Raw genomic sequence first — 22,251 nt, forward strand, 5'->3', positions numbered from 1 at the left:
TCCTAAGCTAGGCTTATGTTTCATAAAAAAGCCCTCTATGCGGATGGCTGCTGTAATACAATATATTATTATATCCTTTTCTTCCAGGTGCTTATCATTCCCTGTAATCTATATCATTTCTGACAGTCTTTTGCATCTTTCATTTTAATTTCTTGTCATCTAATTAAACAGCCACCTTTGTTGATATTAATATTTTATTTCTATGCAATGAATGCTCTTTACTGTTGTTTAATTCTATCACCTGCCCAGATCAATTTGGAAATTTTTCGTGTGTTGACTGACTGAAAAGCAGACTGCAAGCCATCGTCTAATTTTAACTAACAACACTGAACAAAATAAATACATACATACATACATACATACATACATACATATATACATACATACATACATAGTGCTTTTTACAAGTTGCTTTAGGTCGCACCAACACAGGTAGGTCTTATGGCAACGATGGGATAGGAAGCCTAGGAGTGGGAAGGAAGCAGCTATGGAGTACCATCTTCAGGGCTGCCGATAGTGGAGTTTGAACCCACTATCTCCCGAATGCAAGTTCACAGCTGTGCTCCCTTAACCGCATGGCCAAACTGCTCGGTACATACATACATACATACATACATACATACATACATACATACATAACTCGAAGTACTCTTACTCAATTTTTTGACATCGTGAAATATATTTTAAGCCCAGATTTATAATATTTTTCTGTAACTCGAAGATGCAGAACATTACACTGGTGAATAGTCAAATGGACCTTCAGAGTTGGCTGATTTGATCCCATCTTAGTCCGGTGGTGTTTGAAGGTGCTCAAACACGTCAGCTTCATGTCAGTAAGGTTAACTGGTAAATTAAAGAACTCCTGTGGGTCAAAATTCCGGTCTCCAAAAATCATAAAAGTTGTTAGTGGGATGTAAAATCAATAATATTATTATTATTATTATTATTATTATTATTATTATTATTATTATTATTATTATTATTATTATTATTATTATTATTATTATTATTACTATAAATGGACCTTCATAGCAGTGATGTAATTTTGGAGCCCACATCCCTAATTCAGTTATGTGTAGTCTTCAATGAATCAGGAAAGGAAGAAAAAAATCCCTCAGAGAAACAGTTGAGAGGAAGGGATTCTCCTCTAGTGCTGCCAGGAGAGCCTCACGTTGCTCTGTATTAGAGATGCTTGGGTGGCTTGTAGAACGTCACTTTGCTTCTTGGACATGATCCTGATAAAACCTTCCTCATCGCCTAGCAGTAGAAGTGAAAATGCCTTCCCTACGGCTCGTTTCTGTTGCTGAAAGACCAACCTTCATCAATGTCAACATGGCTGGCATACGGTTTCTTATTAGCATTCATTCCGTACCCTGAAATGATATAGCAGGCACATAGAGGTTAATTTCCTCTCTCTATGGAGTTGTGTGGTGATTTGTGGTGCAGTGAAGGACGAAGGAGAAAGAATCAGCCATGGCTTATAGGTACGTAGGATCTGTCCTGGCATTTGTCTGGAAGTGAAGATGGGAAACCACAGAAAACCATTCTCAGGACAGCCGATGGAGGGTTTTTAAATCTACCACCTCCCAAATGCATAGTTGTTAAGCCGGAGCCACTTCGCTTGGTGACTTATGGTTCACAAGCTTCGTCATTATAGGAATGACAGTTGTGAAAATAGTACTGTGGCCACATTCCGACATGCAAGAATATCGTACTGTAGCCAGTAAAATGTATCACGATATTCCCTTGGACATCACAAGAATGAACAACAAATTGGTTCATGTTTCATAACAAACACAAAAGAATAGAATGGCTAAGATTAATTAACTATAAACATTTTAAATGGCAACATGTATGAGGTGAGTGGTAACACGTATCCTTAAAATACAAAATAAAATAGTACGTCCTGGAGAGGTATCGAATTTCTGATGTTTGGATCTGTCTACGTTTATGTCTACCTAGGCCTCAGCACCTGGGACATGTAGCAAGTTGTCAGCCTTGCATCACACTACTGAACTTGAACGGATAAACCAAACAGAAAGCGACATGTGTTGTTCATAATTTACCGGATTAATAAGAGCTAATGTGAACTTAAACTCCTTACATTCCATCATTCCATTGCCCAGAAGAATCGATTAACCATAGACATACAACCAAACTGTTTTCAGGAAGGTGTGAACCATACTCAATGGTGTCATTCATTCGCTAATGTGCCCGCGATGTATACAAGGTACCAAAGTACTTTAATAGTATGTCCAGCCAGCCTTTCTAATATTTATTTCATCTGGGCTTCATTTTATCTTCAAGACATACCTATGTGGATTACTATGTTTAAATAAGTTTTATTCAATAATAATAATAATAATAATAATAATAATAATAATAATAATAATAATAATAATAATAATAATAATAATAATACCATCAGCACTGTTTTTAACATGATAGCTTTGATATTTTATGATGATTATAACATTTCTACTTTGTTCTAATTAACATCAATAAACATTCAATATTGTTGGTAGATATTCTACAAGAAAATTGAAAGATATCCGCATTTTCTACTCTCAATTCTTGCAGCAGATAATTGTAGGCTACATACTGTGGTCTTCTGAGTATCCATTCCCTAACCCAAACCTTCCTCTCTCTCTCTCTCTCTCTCTCTCTCTCTCTCCTCTATTTCCCTTTCTTCATAAGAATTAAGAGTGCTGGAGCACATGTGATCTGCCTGTATGTCACCATTTTGGTTGACTCGCAAAGCAAGTATGTGTAAACAGTATCTGCAAGTTATTGCTAAAAGTTACTTGTGAAAAACTTGTGCTGGTAACTTGCTTAGTTTTCTTGCATGAAGTGTAAACCCAGCAGGGAGTGCCCTGCAACAATTTGCAGCAATAACTTGCCAGTGTAAGCATATCATAAGATTATGTGGGAATGGAAACTGAGGCCTTGGGAGATTAGGCATTTGCACTACTGCTACATCAAAGGGGATGGGTTCTTCGGTCATCATCTCTGTGTTAACCTAATTTGCGGTGATGGTTTGATAATGTATGAAACTGCAATTACTAGTCAGTTGGCTCACTCACTGCTGGACTAGCGATTTATCGTTGCACCAACGTAAATTGACGATACAATAGAAGGGAGTTAGGAATGGGAAGGGAGCGGCCGAGTCCTAAATTAAGTTACAGCTGCAGAATTTGCCTGTGAGAAAGTGGGGGAAACCAGGGAGAATCATTTTCAGGACTGCAAACAGTGGAGCTCGAACCCACCATCTCTAATCTCTCATCATTGATCTGCATTTAGAGCTGCTGTCTAGGTGGCCGATTCCCTAACGATTGTTTACGTAGTCTCTACTTAAATATTTCAAGGAAAATTATTCCATTCCCTAATTTCTCTCCCTATTCATGATTATTTGCCCCAGTTTGTCCTCCTGAATTCCAAAATTATCTTCATATGAGTATTTCATCTTTCCCATATTGAAAAACTCCGCTCAAGCTTATTTGTCTACTAATGGCATTTCACCCCATCTCTCCACTGACAGCTCATAACATTCTGCTTAGTCAAGCAGCTCGTCATATTAATTTCAAGTCTTCCCAGCCCAAAGTTTGCAACATTTTACTCTTTTTATCGAAATCACCCACAACAAATCTTACTGCTTTTCTTTGGATCTTTTCCAGTACTTGTATCAAGTATTCCTGGTGAGGGTCCCATATGCTGGAACCATACCTTACTCTAATTGTGGTCTTACTGGAGACTTATATGCCCTCTCTTTTACGTCATTAATACAATATGATATAGGTGTTGATTCTCATAGGGAACCTGAAATATTTGTTCTGAAAGAGTAAATTTATAATACCAATATAGGTGGTATCAGGATATCAGCTCCTTACCACAAAAATGTGATACAATGTGTATATAGAAGAGTCCGACTCCCTGGCTGAATGGTCAACATACTGACCATCAGTTCAGCGGGCTCCGGATTCGATTCCCAGCCAGGTTGGGAGCAGGGTGTTTGTGTTCATCTTAATACACATTTTCATTTACATACAACACATCACACTACGAATCACCACAGCAACACGCACTTGTGAATACATCCCTCTACATAGAATTGGCATCAGGAAAGACATCCAGCCATAAAAATGGGCTAAATGCATACGAAGTGCCAACCCCAGGAAATGGGGAAAAGGCCAGGAAGGTAAATAATGTGTATATACCTTATGTATAAACACTATTTAACAAAGCCTATTTATGCATGTTTTTGTATTAATTTTTATCTCATTTATTACTCATTATGTCCACAGTTCTATTTGTCAATTTCACTGTGATTGGAGTGAAGCTATGTTGTAGACTGTATTAATAAATTAATGACCTGTTTATGAGGATGTCTTGGAGTGTATATTTTTATCTAATAGGGTCTAGGCTTAGAAAGGGAGTGATTGTGATATATATATTTGCAATGAACCCTGCAGCACTTGGAGTTGAAGTGAAAAAATAATTGAGTTTAAGTCTATCATCACTGAGCAGTTTTAGTCAACATTTTGCCAAATAATAACTATAATAATTTTGTCCATTTATTCTGTTTAGATTAGCAAGGAGTGGGAAAAGAATACATTCAAAGTAAAACCAATGGATGAGGACATTCATACAGCAAATGAAAGGAGACTGAAGGTAAGAAAGTGATTCAGCAGATCAAGTGAAGATTCTGTATTGATACTCCTAGATTCTAGCAAGAATCTGAAATCTAGTCATTAATGTTATTAACCCATAGAGGTTTTACAGAGAAAATGCCTTTATAAAGAATGATGTGGCCCATGGTGTTGCCTTGTACTACTATGATCCCTACAGATTTTTTAAATGAAGCTATTACTTTGCAGACTGCAAAGCTGAAATCAATTGTCCATCCAGCCATTCCTAACCCCGATTGTGATTCCAAAACAATACTCCTTTCTGTCCTATAGTGCATGGAGAGGGCAATGATAAGAGCTACAGCATACTTAAAAGGAAAATTAGTAAGAAATTAAGAGACGTCATCCTTAGTGGAAGAAAGCATGTTAGCAGAATTCCTATCATTCACTTCTCTATGTAGGGCACCATGTGCTTTCACAAAGATAATTATTGCCTTTATTCTGCAAAGAAGTAAATTCACTAGAATTCCTCTGTAAATCTGCAAAATTGTTTGTTTGATATTCTTCATCAGCATTTGCATATCGTACCTTTTAAGATACTAAGTGTATATATATATATAGTGTTTTGATTACTTTCTTAAGGCTGCAGTGCATTAGCAGATTCTTGATTACCGGGCGAGTTGACCGTGTGCGTAGAGGCGCGCGGCTGTGAGCTTGCATCCGGGAGATAGTAGGTTCGAATCCCACTATCGGCAGCCCTGAAGATGGTTTCCCGTGGTTTCCCATTTTCACACCAGGCAAATGCTGGGGCTGTACCTTAATTAAGGCCACGGCCGCTTCCTTCCAACTCCTAGGCCTTTCCTATCCCATCGTCGCCATAAGACCTATCTGTGTCGAAAAAGATTCTTGATGTGCTGCACCAACATAAGGAGAATAAAAGAAGTTTACCAAACCATAAATTCAATTCTTTAAGCATGAATTTTTACTGCTGTCTGAGTACATCTCTTTTTATCATCAACATTATCACTATCATCTGCAAAACTGTCATTTTATCAGTTTCAAGCCCTTAAAACTCAGTCTATGAACAAAATAAACCAATACCCACTTCTTGAAATACCGTAATCCTTTTTGAAATTTCTCCCACCATGTCCTAGTGATTGTCATTGGCAGATGTACCAGGTGTATGCATAAGTCTTTTCCGGTTTCACTAAGAGATGGTGCCTGTGAACAGTACGCAGCATATGAATTTGACACATACGTCAGTTTGTTCATCTGGCATTAATCTACCAACACACACAAGTTGAGTCCGCCAAACACTAGCATCTGTGTTGCATCGTTCAGTGATCATGTCGACGTCTGTGCCTGAAAAAGAACATTTGTGGCACGCGTTGCTTTTCTTATTTAATCAAAAGAAAAGGGCTGTGGAAAGTCATCGTTTGCTGGTAGAAACATATGGTGAAAATGCTCCATCGATTAGAACATGTGAGACATGGTTTTATTACTTTAAATGTGGTGATTTCAATGTGAAAGACAGTGCGCGCTCTGGTAGACCTCAAAAGTGCAAAGATGAGCGAGTGCAGGCAAAGCCGTTAATTCACAACACTATCGCCAACAAATGATTAATTTAAATCATGCATTGATTGAAAGATGACTGGAATGGACCAGAAGACATGACAAAGTGATTTTATTACATGACAATGCACTGTCTCACACAGCAAAACAAATGAAAGACACATTCAAATTGCTCGGATGGGACATCCTTCTGCACCCGCCATACTCCCCCGACCTGGCGCCATCTGACTATCACCTCTTCGCATCAATGGGGCATGCGCTCGCAGAGCAGCACTTCAGCAATTTCGAGGAAGTTGGAAAAATGGCTCGACAAATTGTTTCCCCCAGATGACATGCAGTTTTTCTGGCATCGTATTCATAACCTACCAGAAAGATGGGCGAAGTGTGTAGAAGCCGATGGCCAATATTTTGAATAAACAAAAAATGAATTTCCCTTGAAAATTACATGTTTTCTTTACCACAAAATCCAGCAAAAACTTATGCATACACCTGGTAATAATCAGCACCATACTAAAGCAAGAAAATATATTACATCAGCTCTCAGAAGTTTAACTTATTGTTATGAGATATAAAAATAAAGAAATATTTAAAATAATTATAGTCTTCTGTCACATCAGCACTTTCAGATTTGTTGAATCAATAAGCCCTCGATACATAACTTAACAGTAGCAACATTTTTCTCAGTTTGTGAGACAGCTGGCAATTCATTATTTTATAGAATAAACACTTCACAGCATTCCGCATCAGTGTTGCAGAACAGTACTACAGAGAAGAAATTAGTGCGATCCATGTGATGCAAGGTGTGTTACGCACAGGGTCTAACGAAGGAAACCTATCTTCAATGCATCAAATGCATGGTTGCCCTCCATGTTGATACCTGTTTCTTGGTGTACCATACAAAAAATGATTTCTCCAAGCCATAAAAACATGATAAAACTTGAAAAATATTAGAAATGTTATAATGTGTGTCTTCAAGTGATTAGTCTCATTTATGTTAAAGTGACAGAAAATTAATGGTATGTAAGGGAATATTTCCTTTCACAAGTAATGGTAGGCCAAACGGTTAACCCATTGCCATACTTTGACGGAACCTTCCATCCTGCGATCGTAAGGTGGAAACATACTTTGATGGACACTTCCGTCCTGGTGCACAGAACATTTATAAGTTCATTATCGTGATTAGCTGGTCAGAGAGATTTATTCTGTTTGTTTTGCAGCCTACCCGATAGATGTCAGATGATACCTGAAGCTATTTTCTCTGTGTAAATAGTAACTCTGAGCTGAAATACGGAAAATAAGAAGCACCTCAGTTTGCCGCTAGTTGTAAACAATCATGGTAGCATCAAAGCGTGGCATGGATGAGGCTATTTGTAAATGGCTTGAACTTAGTTATGCTGAAAGTGGAAATGATTCTCTGGAGAGTGAAAATGTTTTTTCTTCTACATCTGACAGTGAAAAAAATATTCTGATTTCAGTTCTGAGGTGATAGTGCCAATAGAAACTACGGGAAAAACCAGAATGCAACAAGAGTAGGTGAGAACTCTATTAATGATACTTGGAATTGGGATCTTGTTGACAATAAGCCTGTTTCTGTAACATGCAAACCAGTTTCTGAAATTCACTCTATAGTGAGGAGGAGGTTGGGGAATAATCCAAGAGAAATGAAGTAGTGAATAAATTTCTAACCCCACAGTTCTGGGATAACGTTACAAAGGAAACTAATGGCTATGCCTCTGCATTTCTTGCTCATTTATCTGCTTCACTAGAAACCAGTAATACTTATGAATAAAAACATTGATTTCCTGTTACTATAGATCAGCTAAAAGTACACTTTGCTCTGTGTATTCTTATGTCACAGACAAAAAAGCTTGCAATGCAAGATAACTGATCGAAACATGGAGCAATAGAAACTCCCATATTTAGTGAAACCATGCCATTCAAGCGCTTTATTTCTATAAACAAATTCTTACATTTTGATATGGACTCCTCTGAATCAAAGCACGACAAACTAAGAAAGGTTAGACCTGATATAGATTTACTTTCGGACAGATTCAAGTTTATCTTGATTTACAAATTTCATTTCCATATTGATAGTTCACTAATATATAGATAAGAAAAGGTTCCACCTTATCAATACAATTTTATTATTAACTACAGGACCGGTTTCGACCCTAAACAGTCATCATCAGCTGTACATTGATACCTTTACATATGTCAAATAATACCGTAGTTAATGTGCCTTTCTAAATGGAGAAGCCATGGATAAGCATTATGTCCAAGCATCCAAATTGGGCATGTTTGAGTGTAAAATGGTTAATATACTGTAATACAATTCAGGTACTTAGGTGTGGAGTAATCTTTTAGGCCTAAAATTCGTTTGTGGAATTTAACTTAAACTTAATTCTAAATTACAAGTACATTAAACACTTTAAAATACATAGTGCTTGTTAAAATCACATACTAAAATACACAGTACATGTTAAAATCCTTTATAATAATGCCTATAAAACACTTTCGTTGAAATGAATTTATACGTCTTGCGTAAGTCTACGTTCTTGTTTTGAGTCCATTATAGTTACAGAATAAATCAGTGCTTGTGTTCATAGGCAGTGCTCTCTTAGGATGTCCTATTTTGTGTTAAAATGTCGTAGGATGTCCTATTTTGTGTTAAAATGTCTCCACTTGTATTTAACACAAAATAGGACATCCTAAGAGAGCACTGCCTATGAACACAAGCACTGACTTATTCTGTAACTATATTGGACTCAAAGCAAGAAGATAGACTTATGCAAAACGTATAAATTCATTTCAACGAAAGTGTTTTATAGGGCATTATAAAGGATTTTAACATGTACTGTGTATCTTAATATGTGATTTTAACAAGCACTATGTATTTTAAAGTGTTTAATGTACTTGTAATTTAGAATTAAGTTTAAGTTAAATTCCACAAACAAATTTTAGGCCTAAAAGATAACTCCACACCTAAGTACCTGAATTGTATTATATTAACCATTTTACTCTCAAACATGCCCAATTTGGACGCTTGGACATAATGCTTCTCCATGGCTTCTCCATTTAGAAAGGCACATTAACTATTATTTGACATATGTAAAGGTATCAATGTACAGCTGATGATGACTGTTTAGGGTCGAAACCGGTCCTGTAGTTGATAATAAAATTGTATTGATAAGGTGGAACCTTTTCTTATCTAAATATTAGATTCAAGTTTGTGTATACTCCAGGAGAAATATTTGCATTGATGAACTGATGATGAAATTCAAAGGTAGACTATTGTTCATTCAATATAATCCATCCAAGAGAGCAAGATTCGGTATAAAGGTGCACAAAGTTTGCTCTTCAGACAACGGCTATTGCTGGAATTTCAAAATATATGCTGGGAAGGATTAAGAGGGATGATACACCTACAATGGTTAATTTGCTAGTGAGAGGATTGTTATTGACATGTGTAAGGATCTTCTGGGTGTCTGGAAAACTTTGTACAGTACATGGATAACTGGTACAGTTCACCGTCTTTGTTTATGATTCTCCTGGAACATAACACACATGTTATTGGCACGGTTAGGGCAAACAAGAAACATATGCCTCCTAAGTTCAAGGAAACACAGCTGAAGAAGGGCAAACTTACTTTTGCTTCAGCGAACAAAATCCTAGCTGTAAGATGGATTGGCAAAAAGCCTGTGAACTTTTTGTCAACTAGGCATGATAGACCAGATTTTGTTACAGTCCAATCAAAACGAGCGAAGAAGAAACTGAAACCCAACCTGGCGGTGAATTATAATGGTGGAATGGTTGGGGTCGACTCTCAAGATCAGTGAATGGCGTCTTTCCCACTCATGAGGAAGTATGTGAAAGATGTACTTCTATGTCCTTGATATGGCATTACTGAATTTCTTTCTCATTTGGCAAATTCTGAACCTTTATTTCAAATATTTAAAATACACTTTAAAAAATCATTCCTTAAGGTAAAATTGTCCTTGCATTTAGTTAATCTGAACCCATTATTCATGATATTGTTGCTGACAACACATATATACTTGCGGAGATGACAATTGATCCTAATTGAAGAGGGGGTCCTCAAAGTCGAAAAAAAAGAAACCTGCATTGGATTATTACAGGTAACTTAGACTGTTGCGGAATGCATACCTTTCATTCTAGCGTAGATCAAGTTTTGTAGTATTTCTCATTCTCTCTGAAATTTGATTTTTCTAACCATACATGGTATTCACATAAGTGAAATTATGACATATGCTTTTTAGTAGAATTAAGTATATTTACATTTAAAATATATCAAGTCTGACAAAATGAATTTCCTCGTTATTAACTTTCTTTGAAATATATGTATGGACATCAATGCCTTTTCAATGATTATGATCAGATTATTATGAAATACCAGAAGAATATCATGTTTTTCAGATATGGTTTGTATTGTGGCATAATTTATCTCTTTATTAAAATTAGTTTTATTTGTTTATCTTTTTAACCCAGATTCTTGGACATCCTCCCAAAAGGATATAGGATCTCAATACAATCTTTTCCCTCTAAAAGAAAATATTAATGCCTAATGGAAAGGGATCAAATAGGAATTGCAGTTGCAACTAGGAATGCAATAATTCCCAGAGTTGGAGAGAGGTTCCTATGAACCCTTGTTTGAATATAACTTCTGAACTATTTTTGCAGCTCTTTATGAGAGTACAGATTCTATGGTGCTTGATGACTGATCCAATCTAAAGTGGATGGTGTGAAAGTCATATCTTTATAACCAATTCAAAATCTTCTGGCATAAAAATTATTCAAAAATACGCACCACAGAGAGTACCAAATGAAACATTGCCATACATATCTCATGTCTTTTACAGTTTATACAAAAGCCACATTTGGAATTATTGCATGATCTACTAATATAATTTAATTCATAAATAAATAAGAATTCTGGAGTTGACTCACATTGATTTTGAAAGAAGTGGATATCTCTGATGTTTGTGAAGAAGGATACTACTGACATACTGGTTTGTAGCAATACCCCTTCCCTGCTTGACGAGTACTTACAAACTCCATAATTAATTTTTATGCATTTATCTCTCATTTCAATGAAAAATAATTTAGGGTGAAACATGTTAAGCCACTTGTAATAATTCACTTTTAAGTTATTTTCTATATGAAGTAGAAGTGGCTGCCTAGCTGAGGAGGTAAAGGCATACTCGGTTCACCTGGAAGGATGTGGGTTCAATTCCCCATCAGGAAATCAAACATTTTAAGAACCAATAAAGAACTACTGAAGATAATACAGGTGTATGCTCCACAGACAGGATGTAGAGTGGAAGAGAAAGAAGAGTTCCTCAATGATCTGGAAACACATATTGTTGGAGATGGGATCATGGTAATGGGAGATCTGAATGCTCATGTGGGAACTGATAGAATGGGATATGAGAATGTACTGGGCCCACGTGGGTATGGCAATAGAAATGAAGATGGAGAGAAACTGTTGGACTTTTGCACCAGAAATAACCTGATAATAAAGAACACATGGTTTCTGAAGAGGAATAGCCATAAAATCAGCCGATATAATTGGGATGGACAGTATGGAACACTCATCGATTTTATAATAACAGACCGAGAATGGAGAAGATATGTCATGAATACCGGTACGAAGACAATTCCCAGTGAAAATATGAAAGGTGATCATAGATTATTAATTGTGGAATTAAAACAAGTAAAAATCCCTAAAATTGTATTGAAGAAGAAACCAAAGATCAGGATTTAGGAATTGGAGGAGGAGGATAAAAAAATGACATTCCAAGATTGTATAAAAGGTGAGTTGCCGAACATTGAAATACAAAGTGGAAAAGAAGAGTGGGACAATTTAAGACAGACATTTGTGGAAGCAGCACTTGAGGTATGCGGGAAAACAAAAGCAAAGGTTAAGGGAAAGGAGACACTGTGGTGGACAGACAAAATAAAAAAAGAAATAAAAGAAAGGAACAAGGTGAAGAAAGAAATGGATAAGGAAAAGCAAAAAACGTATCAGAGGGACAAGAATAAGATAGAAAGTTTACATGTGGAATACAAAAGATTGAAACTACAAGTAAAAAGGAGTATCAAGGAAGAAAAGGAGAAATGTTGGGGAGAGTTTACGAACAAAATTGAGCAAGATAGTCGAGGCAGTCAGAAACTATTATACAGAGTAATAAAATTGAAAAGAATAAATCAAGAAAAAATCAAGGCATTAGAGAGAGAACATGGATCCATAACACATGACGAAAAGGGTCTTCAGAAGATGATGGCAAAGTATTTTGAAAAACTTTATAATGAGGATGACTGCGCGGAGGAAGAAGGAGATAAAAAACTGGAAATAATAGATGGAGAAAAAGAAGAGAACCCGATAACATGGTTGGAACTTGAAAGGGCAGTGAAAGCAATGACCAAAGGTAAAGCAAGTGGAAAAGACAAATTCAATGCTGATATGATTAAGGCAGCAGGAAGCATTGGACTACAGTGGCTATACAGAACCCTCAATGCCATATGGAAGGATGAAAGGATACCTGAAGATTGGCAACAAGGAATCATTGTACCACTGTTCAAAACAGGAAATAGGAAGAAATGTGAAAATTATAGAGGTATAAACCTATTATCACATGGGCTAAAAATAATGGAGAAAGTCATAGACAAAAGACTGAGGGATATAATAGAAACACAGTTAGAGGAAGAACAATATGGCTTTAGACCAAATAGGTCAACAGTAGACTTGATATTTACAGTGAGAGTGATAATGGAAAAGCATCTGGAAAGGAACAAGGAAATCATATTCATATTTTTGGATTTGGAAAAAGCTTATGATACAGTAAAGAGAAAACATGTATGGGAATGCCTACTGGAAAGGAATGTACCAAAATCATTAATTAACAAGATAAAAATGTTGTATCATGAGAGTAAAAGCAGTGTACAAGTGGGGAGCGGTGACTCTGAAACATTTTATACATAAAGGGGTCTCAAGCAAGGAAGTGCACTGTCACCATTATTGTTATTATCTTGATGGATGAAATCATGAAATGTGTAAAACAGAGTATCAGTAGTAATGAATTGAATGCTTTGGTATTTGCAGATGATGTGGTGATTTGGGCAAAGGGAGAAAAGGAAGTACAAAGGAGACTGGACATTTGGAATGAAAATCTGAAGGAGTTTGGAATGGTAATTAGTAAAGAGAACTGTAGTCATGCACTGTGGAAAAGAGAAAAAAGAGAAGGCAAGTGAACATAGACAGAGAACAGTTAGAGAATGTAGAACAGTTTACATATCTGGGTAGCATTATTAATGGAAGTAATGAACTCAACCCTGAAATTAATAACAGACTAAGTAAAGGTACAACATTTTATCGTCAAGTCAGAGAGCTTTTATGGGATGACAAAGTACCCAAGAGAAGAAAATTAACATTATATAAACAGTATTTCATACCAATTATAACATATGGACTAGAAACACTTGTAACTAATAAGAGACAAGATAGTAAGATCCAAGCAGTAGAAATGAAATTTTTAAGAACATTGGTTAAACAAACAAGAAGAGGTAGAATTCAAAATATTAAAATCAGAGAAGAGCTAAATATAGAACCGTTGGTACAGACATACAGAAAGCAAGACTGAGATGGTTTGGACATGTAAAAAGAATGGGAAAGGAACGGGTAGCAAGAAGAGAATTGGAAAGAGAAGTTAAGGGAAAGAGACCAGTTGGAAGACCGAGAAGAAGGTGGATGGATCACATTTGGAAGGACATTAGAGAAGCTGGATTGGTTGTGGCGGAAATAATGGAGCAGGGAAAGTGGAAGGACAGAAAGGAGTGGAGGAGGCTTGTTAACCACACCCGGGCGACTGGAGTGGACATTAATGATGATGATGATGATGAACCACAAAACAGAGACATCTGCAAAGGCATTCTTCTTCTCATTAGTCATGTTCATGCTGCGAAGCAAGAAATGTACGGTAGATTCTTCAAAAGCAGCATGTATACATCAAGTTTTATCGTCATTTGGCAAAGACATCTTTGGAGACTTTTCAATGTTAACTGCAATGTTAAATGACTATGCAATGAAAGTGTTATAGTGCTAGTGGTGTTTGAAAGAGAGAAAGGAAACTTTTGTAGGGAAATTAGTACTCTGGTCAACTTATGACTGCATAGATGGATCAAAGTAATTATGCAGCAAAACACTTAAACAGGGAGCTGTATCTAGATATTGTACTGTGTTTGCAAGAGAACACCTTTCAAAAGCAGCTTGAGATGTGTTCAAGTGTACAATGGAATCTTCTCCAGGACAATGTGACTGCTCATCATTCACTAACAGTCACAGACTTTTTGCCAAATATGGAACTTATGTGCTTCAAATTTCCACCTATTCACCTGACTTAGACCTCTGCAACTTTTACCTCTTCCCAAGGATCTGAAGAGAAGTCATTTTGTATCATCAAATGAAGCAAAAGAACTATTGCAAGAGGCATAACTGGAGGTTCCAGAAGCTTTACCAATGTGGTTTAATGCGTGTAGTTGGCTAAGATTTTAAAATATTCACACAAGGAACTACATGCCAGTCTCTGAATTTTTGAATCCCATCTTGTGTAAAATACACAGCCTGGCAAGCATGATTAATGAGTCAACTAGCTGCAATTAGCCAGATGAAGCTCTCTTCTGTACACCTATCTGCATCCATACGAGATATTACATTCAGTTTATTTACCATCTCGTAACTGCAATAAAGGGTATGTCTTGACACTCTGCATTAGAAAAGCTGAAATAGAATCTCTCTTGGGACTGCTAATATGTGCCATAAGGTAAACCTTCAAGCAGTTGAAGCAGAGGAATTAATAAAAGGCATATTCCACACATACCAACAACTAAAGAAGAATAAGAAGAAGAAGAATGATGATGTTACTTGCTTTATGTCCCACTAAATACTTTTATGGTTTTCAGAGACGCCAAGGTGCCGGATTTTAGTCAAGCAGGAGTTCTTTTACGTGCCAGTAAATTCACCGACACGAGGCTGACGTATTTGAGCACCTTGAAATACCACCGGACTGAGCCAGGATCGAACCTGCCAAGTTGGAGTCAGAAGGCCAGCGCCTCAACCATGTGAACCACTCAGCCCGGCTGAGAAGAAGAATTAAAACAAACCTTATTTTGTACAGTGAATTACAATTTGAATAACGACTTTACCTTTCTTTCCTCCTCTTCCTGACTGTATGTTATACATAATGCAACAAAAATATAGGAAATTTCAAGAAGAAAAAGGGGTTATATCAGTGAGGGCCAAAATGCTTAATTTCCTAATTATCTGACTGTAGAGGATGACATTAAGAATTAATTACAATTTTAATAATTACTCTTCTTTTCCTTACTCCTCTTCCTGAATGTATATTATATAGGATTTAACAAAAATATAGGATAATTTCAAAAAGAAAAGGAAGTTTTATCAATGTGGACCAAAATGCTTATTTTTTTAATTATCTAACTGTTGAGGATGTTGTGAAGGGTCTACCTATAAGTTTGCTTTCTGAAAAAAACCTGAGTCACTGATGCATGGTAATGTTTATCTATCTTGTTTGAACTAAATAACTCTCTGTGTGAGAATTTTATTGCCCCTACTGCATGTATGGTAAGTAAGGAGTATCAGAGTGTCTTCAGGATATGATCTAGTGAGAATCTGTGGTCTGTATTCAAACAGAGGGTGGACACTTTGTTGATTCAACTTGCAAGTGGTCGCTAGCACGAGTGGTCGCATGTGAGACTTTCTCTCACATTAAACTAAAATGAAACTCAAAGACATCGTCGCCATAAGACCTATCTGTGTCGGTGCGACGTAAAGCCCCTAGCAAAAAAAAAAAAAACTCAAAGTCTGCGTTATACATTTTAGATTAAAAAATGAAATGATTAGTCACATTTTACAGAAAAAATTACTACTTAATGGAAATTAGTCATTAGTTCAGTCACATGTCAGCACGTAATATTCACAAGAGTGCCAGACTGAATGACTCAGACGGTTAAGGCGCTGGCTCTCTGAGTCCAAGTTGGCAGGTTTGATCCTGGCTCAGCCTGGTGGTATTCGAAAGTGCTCAAATACATCAGCCGTACATTTACTGGTATGTAAAAGAACTCCTGTGGGACAAAATTCTGGCACCTCGGCATGAGTAAAAACTGTAAAAAGTTGTTATTGAGGCACAGAACCAATAATATTGTTATTAATAAAGAACTTTCTGACAGGTGCATTAAGAATGCAATACGTCTTCTCTCTAACATTTGAGTTAGCTGGAGTTTGTAATACAGCTTTTTATATATATATATATTTGCTATTTGCTTTACATTGCACAGACACAGATAGGTCTTATGGTGACGATGGAATAGGGAAGGCCTAGAGGTGGGAAGGAAGCGGCCATGACCGTAATTAAGGTACAGCCCCAGTATTTACCTGGTGTAAAAATGGGAAACCACAGAAAACCATCTTCAGGGCTGCCAACAGTGGGATTTGAACCCACTATCTCCCGGATGCAAGCTCACAGCTGCCCGACTCTAAATGCATGGCCAACTCACCCGGTAATAGAGCTTATTACTCAGCATTCTGCTGCGACTCTTAATTTTTGAAGACTCATTTATGAGTAATTGCAAATGGAGAAAGTTTTGCACGCGACTTAAGTCAAATACCAATGCCTACAACAGGAGAAAGTTTCCCTCTTGACTTCAACATAACACCAATGATACTGGTCGCGCGATGAGACAACCTCTCACGCAGGGCACACAAACTCATACGAATCTTTATTCTGACTAGAGGCATAGTTTATTGCTTGTAAGATAGAGTTTGAGGGATGTTCCACCATTCAACACATTGTAAAATATATTAAATTATAAGAAGACCGGTTTCGACTCCTTTGGAGTCATCATCACTTCTTGTTGAAAATCAAATCAAGGGGAATCTGATAATAATCATCATAATAAAAAATTATGTACCTATAGGCGATTGCATGGAAACACATCAATGGGTTGCAAGACATTACCTTGAAATGTAATGTACACATGGCAAGCAGCACTTGGAACTTAAAAATTTCTTAGTTCTGGCTTAAACTGTCTTGTGTTCATGGAACACAGAACACTGGAGGCACATGCACTGGTTGAAATTATATACAAACACGACATGAACACTTATAATGATATGAAACCTTGGCTCTCTAAGAGCGTTCTTGGACTTGACAGTCCTGTTTCAATCTGAAAAACTGGATGAAATACACACACAATGAAACAAAATGTACATAGACATTGTTCTGGCCTGAACTGTCGCGCGTTCATGGACACAGAACACTGGAAACACATGCACTGGTTGAAAACACACACATACGATATGAAACACTTACAACGATATTAAACAATTGGCATTTCAAGAATGTTCCTGAGCTTGAGAGTCCTGCCTCCATCTGACTAAACTAGTTGAAACATATATACAGTACACTGAATGTACAAAGACAAACCACTTGGCATTTAAAAGTACTTGGTTTTGGTTTCAAAAAATTGTCATGTGTTCGTGGAACACAGAATAGAACTGTTGGTCTCGTTTCAATCTATTGGAAACAAATGCAATATCATAGTTGAGAATATACATATTGATTGAAAGTTTATACACTGGTATGAAACACATGGCAAATTAATGTTCTTGGATATGAGTAAAAATATTGTCGTATGTTTGTACAACTCGGCATAGACTTGTCAAGCGGTCTTGCCACAATCAACTGGAATACTTGAACCTTTTTTTAAAAAAACAAAACTTGTTGACTATTATAACTACACAATCACATGAAACGTTTGGTAATCAGCTGAAATTATACATTGGCTTGAGATGCTTAGTATGTAAGAAAGATTTTGGGTCTAATTTAGAATTATTACCGTGTGTTTCTGGAACACGGAACTTGATTGTCGGCCCTGATTCAAACAACTTGATACATGACATAGTTGAATTAAAATATGTTTGACAATGAAAACATTTAGAACTTGCTGGTTTTAGTTTACATAATCTTGCAGTGTTTTAGGATGGATGGAATAGACTTATTAGTAGATTTAAGTTGGTTGAAGAGCTGGGGAACATCCTTCATAATGGAACACTTGCTAATGCAGTTGTAACTGTCATCGACTATTGTTGATGTAGAATGGTGATGGTATGGTCTTGGCTTATGTAAACGTGCATTGAAGGTGTTCACTCTGAACCCGCTTGCGCTCACACATAACAGTGGGGTTCACTCAGCCTACAACAAAAATGAGTGTCGGGTTAATTCCTGGAGGCAAACATGACCAGACACCGAGTATTTACCTCCCACTCATCTAGCGACTTCATGGTCTGGACAGAGATGGTTTTTTTTCTTTATTAAACAGTGGTAGAAGCAGAAGACACCAATGTGATATTTGCACAGGGGGCACCTAGTTAGCCTGCATAAGCTCATAAACTAGGTTGCTGACATGAATAGGCTTGCCATGCTACACTGATAAGTATTTATGCATATATTTAAATTTCCCAAAGCCGATTAATCCTTGTATTTGTTCAGTGCCTATTAACATGACAAAATAGGGATACGTGCATTTTCTTTTGAAAGTAGTCAAGATTTTAAGATATTGATTGAATATGGTATTTTTCAGGAGCTCATAGGATTACCAGCAACAAAGCTTCATACTGGGAGAAGTCGCAATGATCAGTCAAACACAGATCTGAGACTATGGCTTCGGTCAAGGATAGGTAATCTAGACAAGTATCTTCGGCAGTTAGTCAAGGTAAGCAGTTGAAATTTTCTTGCTTAAGATCATGTAGCAAGTTTTAGGAGTCTTAGTTCTGATCAATGGTATGTTTAAACAATACTTTGAAAAGATGGGGATGGTGGTGGTAACTGCTCTTTGAAGGAGAAAAACAGCCCTTTGGGAATGTCTGTAAAGATTTCTTCTCTCCTTCAGCATTACTTCAGTGTCTAATATATCGGAGATGCATTAGTTAAATATTGTATGTATGTATTGTAACAGTAAATGTCGTACTTTATCTACGGTGAGCATAAGACCAGACGCAGGGCGTGTACGGTTTCTGAATGGAGTGCTTACAGAGGGAGAGAGGTTTCCTTGAAATGATTCTTAAGTTCACTAAAATTTTCAGTTTATTAACAAAGTTCAAAATTTATATCACCCCTGTACAGCAGATACACTGGTAAACGTTCTTTCCTCGTCCTGGGCTGGTGATGTACTCGAAATCCGGCTGCTCTCCTAGTACTACCATCAGTCTCCTTTTTGCACCATGGAACCACGATGGAAATTGTAGAGGTTCTCGAATATCTATACGATGTCTGGAAGGTCTAGATGGCGTAGGAGCATGGGCATCGAGACTTGGTAGCAGGAAAAATGACTCATGACTGTACACACTTAAACCTGAGATGTGCTAACACGGAAAGCAGTTTCTGCACAGACAAAAATGAGACTTAGTAATGGGTTCAAATAAGATTTAAAACATATAAAAATGGCATAAGTGAAGAATCATCACATGGTAGATTGTTCACTAAAATCAATCCCGTGTTTTATCGTTAATCACTTGAACTGAGTTCTATGAGACATCCCGTACAATTTTAACACCTTGGATTTAAATCAACAGAGCTGAATGTTAATGGGATTGAACTCATAAACTAAAGAATCACTTGAAATTTAGTGTCATCGAATGTCAATAAAGTTGACTAAATAAGTTTGGAAAATGTGACACTTGGAACAGTCTGAAATTATTACACATAAAATATTTTAAGTTTCTGTGATATTTAAACTCAATCACTTGGAAAAAATGAAAATCCGCCATCCGTAAAAACAATCTGGTTTATAAATGTTAACTTGAAATTAACTGAAATGGATTCTATTCCTCAACAGTCCATAGTTCGATCATACGAAAGGTATATTGTCTATCGTAAACACACAGTTCAAATGCACAGTCCACTGCTTATCATAAATGCAAAGACTAAATACACAGTTTGCTGTCTGTCATAAATACGCAGTTTAAATACACAGTCCAATATCTACCAGTAATGCACAATTCAAATACGTAGTTCACTGTCTGTCATAAATGCACAGTTCAATGTTTACAATGATATTTACAAGATATTTGAAAATCACACTAATTTTACAAGTCCAGTGACATAGTCACGAATTGACGTAAATTCAGTAATCAATCACTTGTCAGAGTCTGAGAAATTCTAAGTTTGAAAGCATAAACAATTCTCAAAATTATTTTAAACACTTGGCCAGATAAAACACTGTTCAAAATCTATCACTGTTCAAGTCATTTTGTTAACCTTGAGTTATGAGCACTTGTAAATAAATGCAAGTTTGAAACACTCATTCAAATAATAAGTCCCTTGGAAATATATGGCGAATTACAGCAAAATTCTATCACTCACGATTCGCAGAAAAATTCATGAGTCCACACTCAATGTTGCAGAGTTAAAGTCTGAACTTGATGAAATGAGATTATTACTTATAAGGTGCAGAAATTTTTACAAGTTCGAACTCAGTGCTGCAGAGCTGAAGTCTGGAACTCTGTGAAAAAATATAATTCGGCATAACGTCGCAGTCCCCACGAGCCGACCGACGTAGTTCGACTGTGGTACTGAAGACATGCACTCTTGTCCGCTGGCGGACACACACCAACTGATTTGCCTAGGGAATTGGCCCTGTATTTATACTCAAATTGAGCAAAAAAATCTGTCATTACATTTCGTTTAATAACTCCGTTGGCTCACATTGGATTTCTACCAAACTTTGTAGAAAAGAAGGTAAAATATGTGGCTACATGATGACGTTGTTGATTTGATCCAAACATTACTAAGTTATGAAATGAAGAACATTTCAAATGTTCCACGCTGACGTTGTCTTTCTGCCACGAGGAGGCAGGCTGTGACGTCACCCGCTCCACGTCACACACACGAGCCGCTTGCTGTATCTGGCTGTTGCCTGCTGTTGAGTCAGTGCACAGCGTGAAGTTTTAAGTTTGAAATGCGGAGCCTTAATTCTGTACCAGTGTTCCCAGTATAGTATGTATGTATGTATGTATGTATGTATGTATGTATGTATGTATGTATGTATGTATGTATGTATGTATGTATGTATTGTACCGGTTACGACCTGTACATAAGTATTTTTTGAGCATAAGTTACGTTTATTTACCACGCGTAATGTTCCGAGAGCGCCTGGTTTGTTTACCAGCAGCGAGGACCAGCTAGCGAGTGTATGACGACTGTGAGCTGTGACGTAGCCACAGGGGCTAGCTAGACCGCCCGCTCGTCTCAACACGTGTTACCAGCCTTGACTGGTATTTTCTGGATTCCACGTCACTTGTTCTAGAGAGTTCGATGGAGAAAATTTTGAAATTCTATAATAATGATGCTAGCAAATCGAGCGATATGTCATCTTGTTTGGGATCACCTAAACGTCCCAATGCTCACGTTTCAAGCAAATCCATCAAGGGATTCGGGAGATATTCAATCAAACCGTATTATGACGTAGACATCCCAGATTGAATAAAAGGAGGACCTACTGTAGCCTATTCACACAGTCTCAGCTGAGTAGTCAGCGGGGACACTCTTGCTGCTACTATCATCATGGAACTCTGTCATTCTACAAGTGTGGGAAGACGATTCTTCCAAGTACTATAAAGTGGACTCATAAGACTACGAGTGTTGTAGAAAATTTTCTAAGTCTTCGTAATTGAACTTAGAATATTTACAAGTGTTAATTGAATGGACTTGTATTATTTACGTGCCTTCGAGACTGAAACTTTTCTAAGTGTTTGGACTTGTATTATTTACGTGTCTTCGAAGCTGGAATTTTTCTAAGTGTTCGTGAAATGGACTTGTATTATTTACATGGGTTCAAGACCCGAATTCTTCTAAGTGTTCACTAAATGGACTTGTATTATTTTCATGTGTTCAAGACCAGAACTCTTCTACGTGATCATTGAATGGACTTGTATTATTTACGAGTATTCGAGATTGGAATT

The 22,251-nt window shown here is 36.9% G+C and overlaps 1 protein-coding gene across 1 annotated transcript in view; it reads left to right on the forward strand.

Annotated features, from left to right (window-relative positions):
• The window catches only part of Argl (Argininosuccinate lyase), a 228,375-nt gene that overhangs the window by 64,577 nt on the left and 141,547 nt on the right, over positions 1-22,251 (forward strand). The window contains exons 4-5 of the mRNA XM_067141512.2: positions 4,585-4,668; positions 18,873-19,004. Of these exons, the coding sequence (XP_066997613.2) occupies positions 4,585-4,668; positions 18,873-19,004 (216 nt within the window). The remainder of the gene's footprint in view (positions 1-4,584; positions 4,669-18,872; positions 19,005-22,251) is intronic.

Source organism: Anabrus simplex, chromosome 2 (genome assembly GCF_040414725.1).
Source record: "Anabrus simplex isolate iqAnaSimp1 chromosome 2, ASM4041472v1, whole genome shotgun sequence".
Taxonomy (NCBI): domain Eukaryota; kingdom Metazoa; phylum Arthropoda; class Insecta; order Orthoptera; family Tettigoniidae; genus Anabrus; species Anabrus simplex.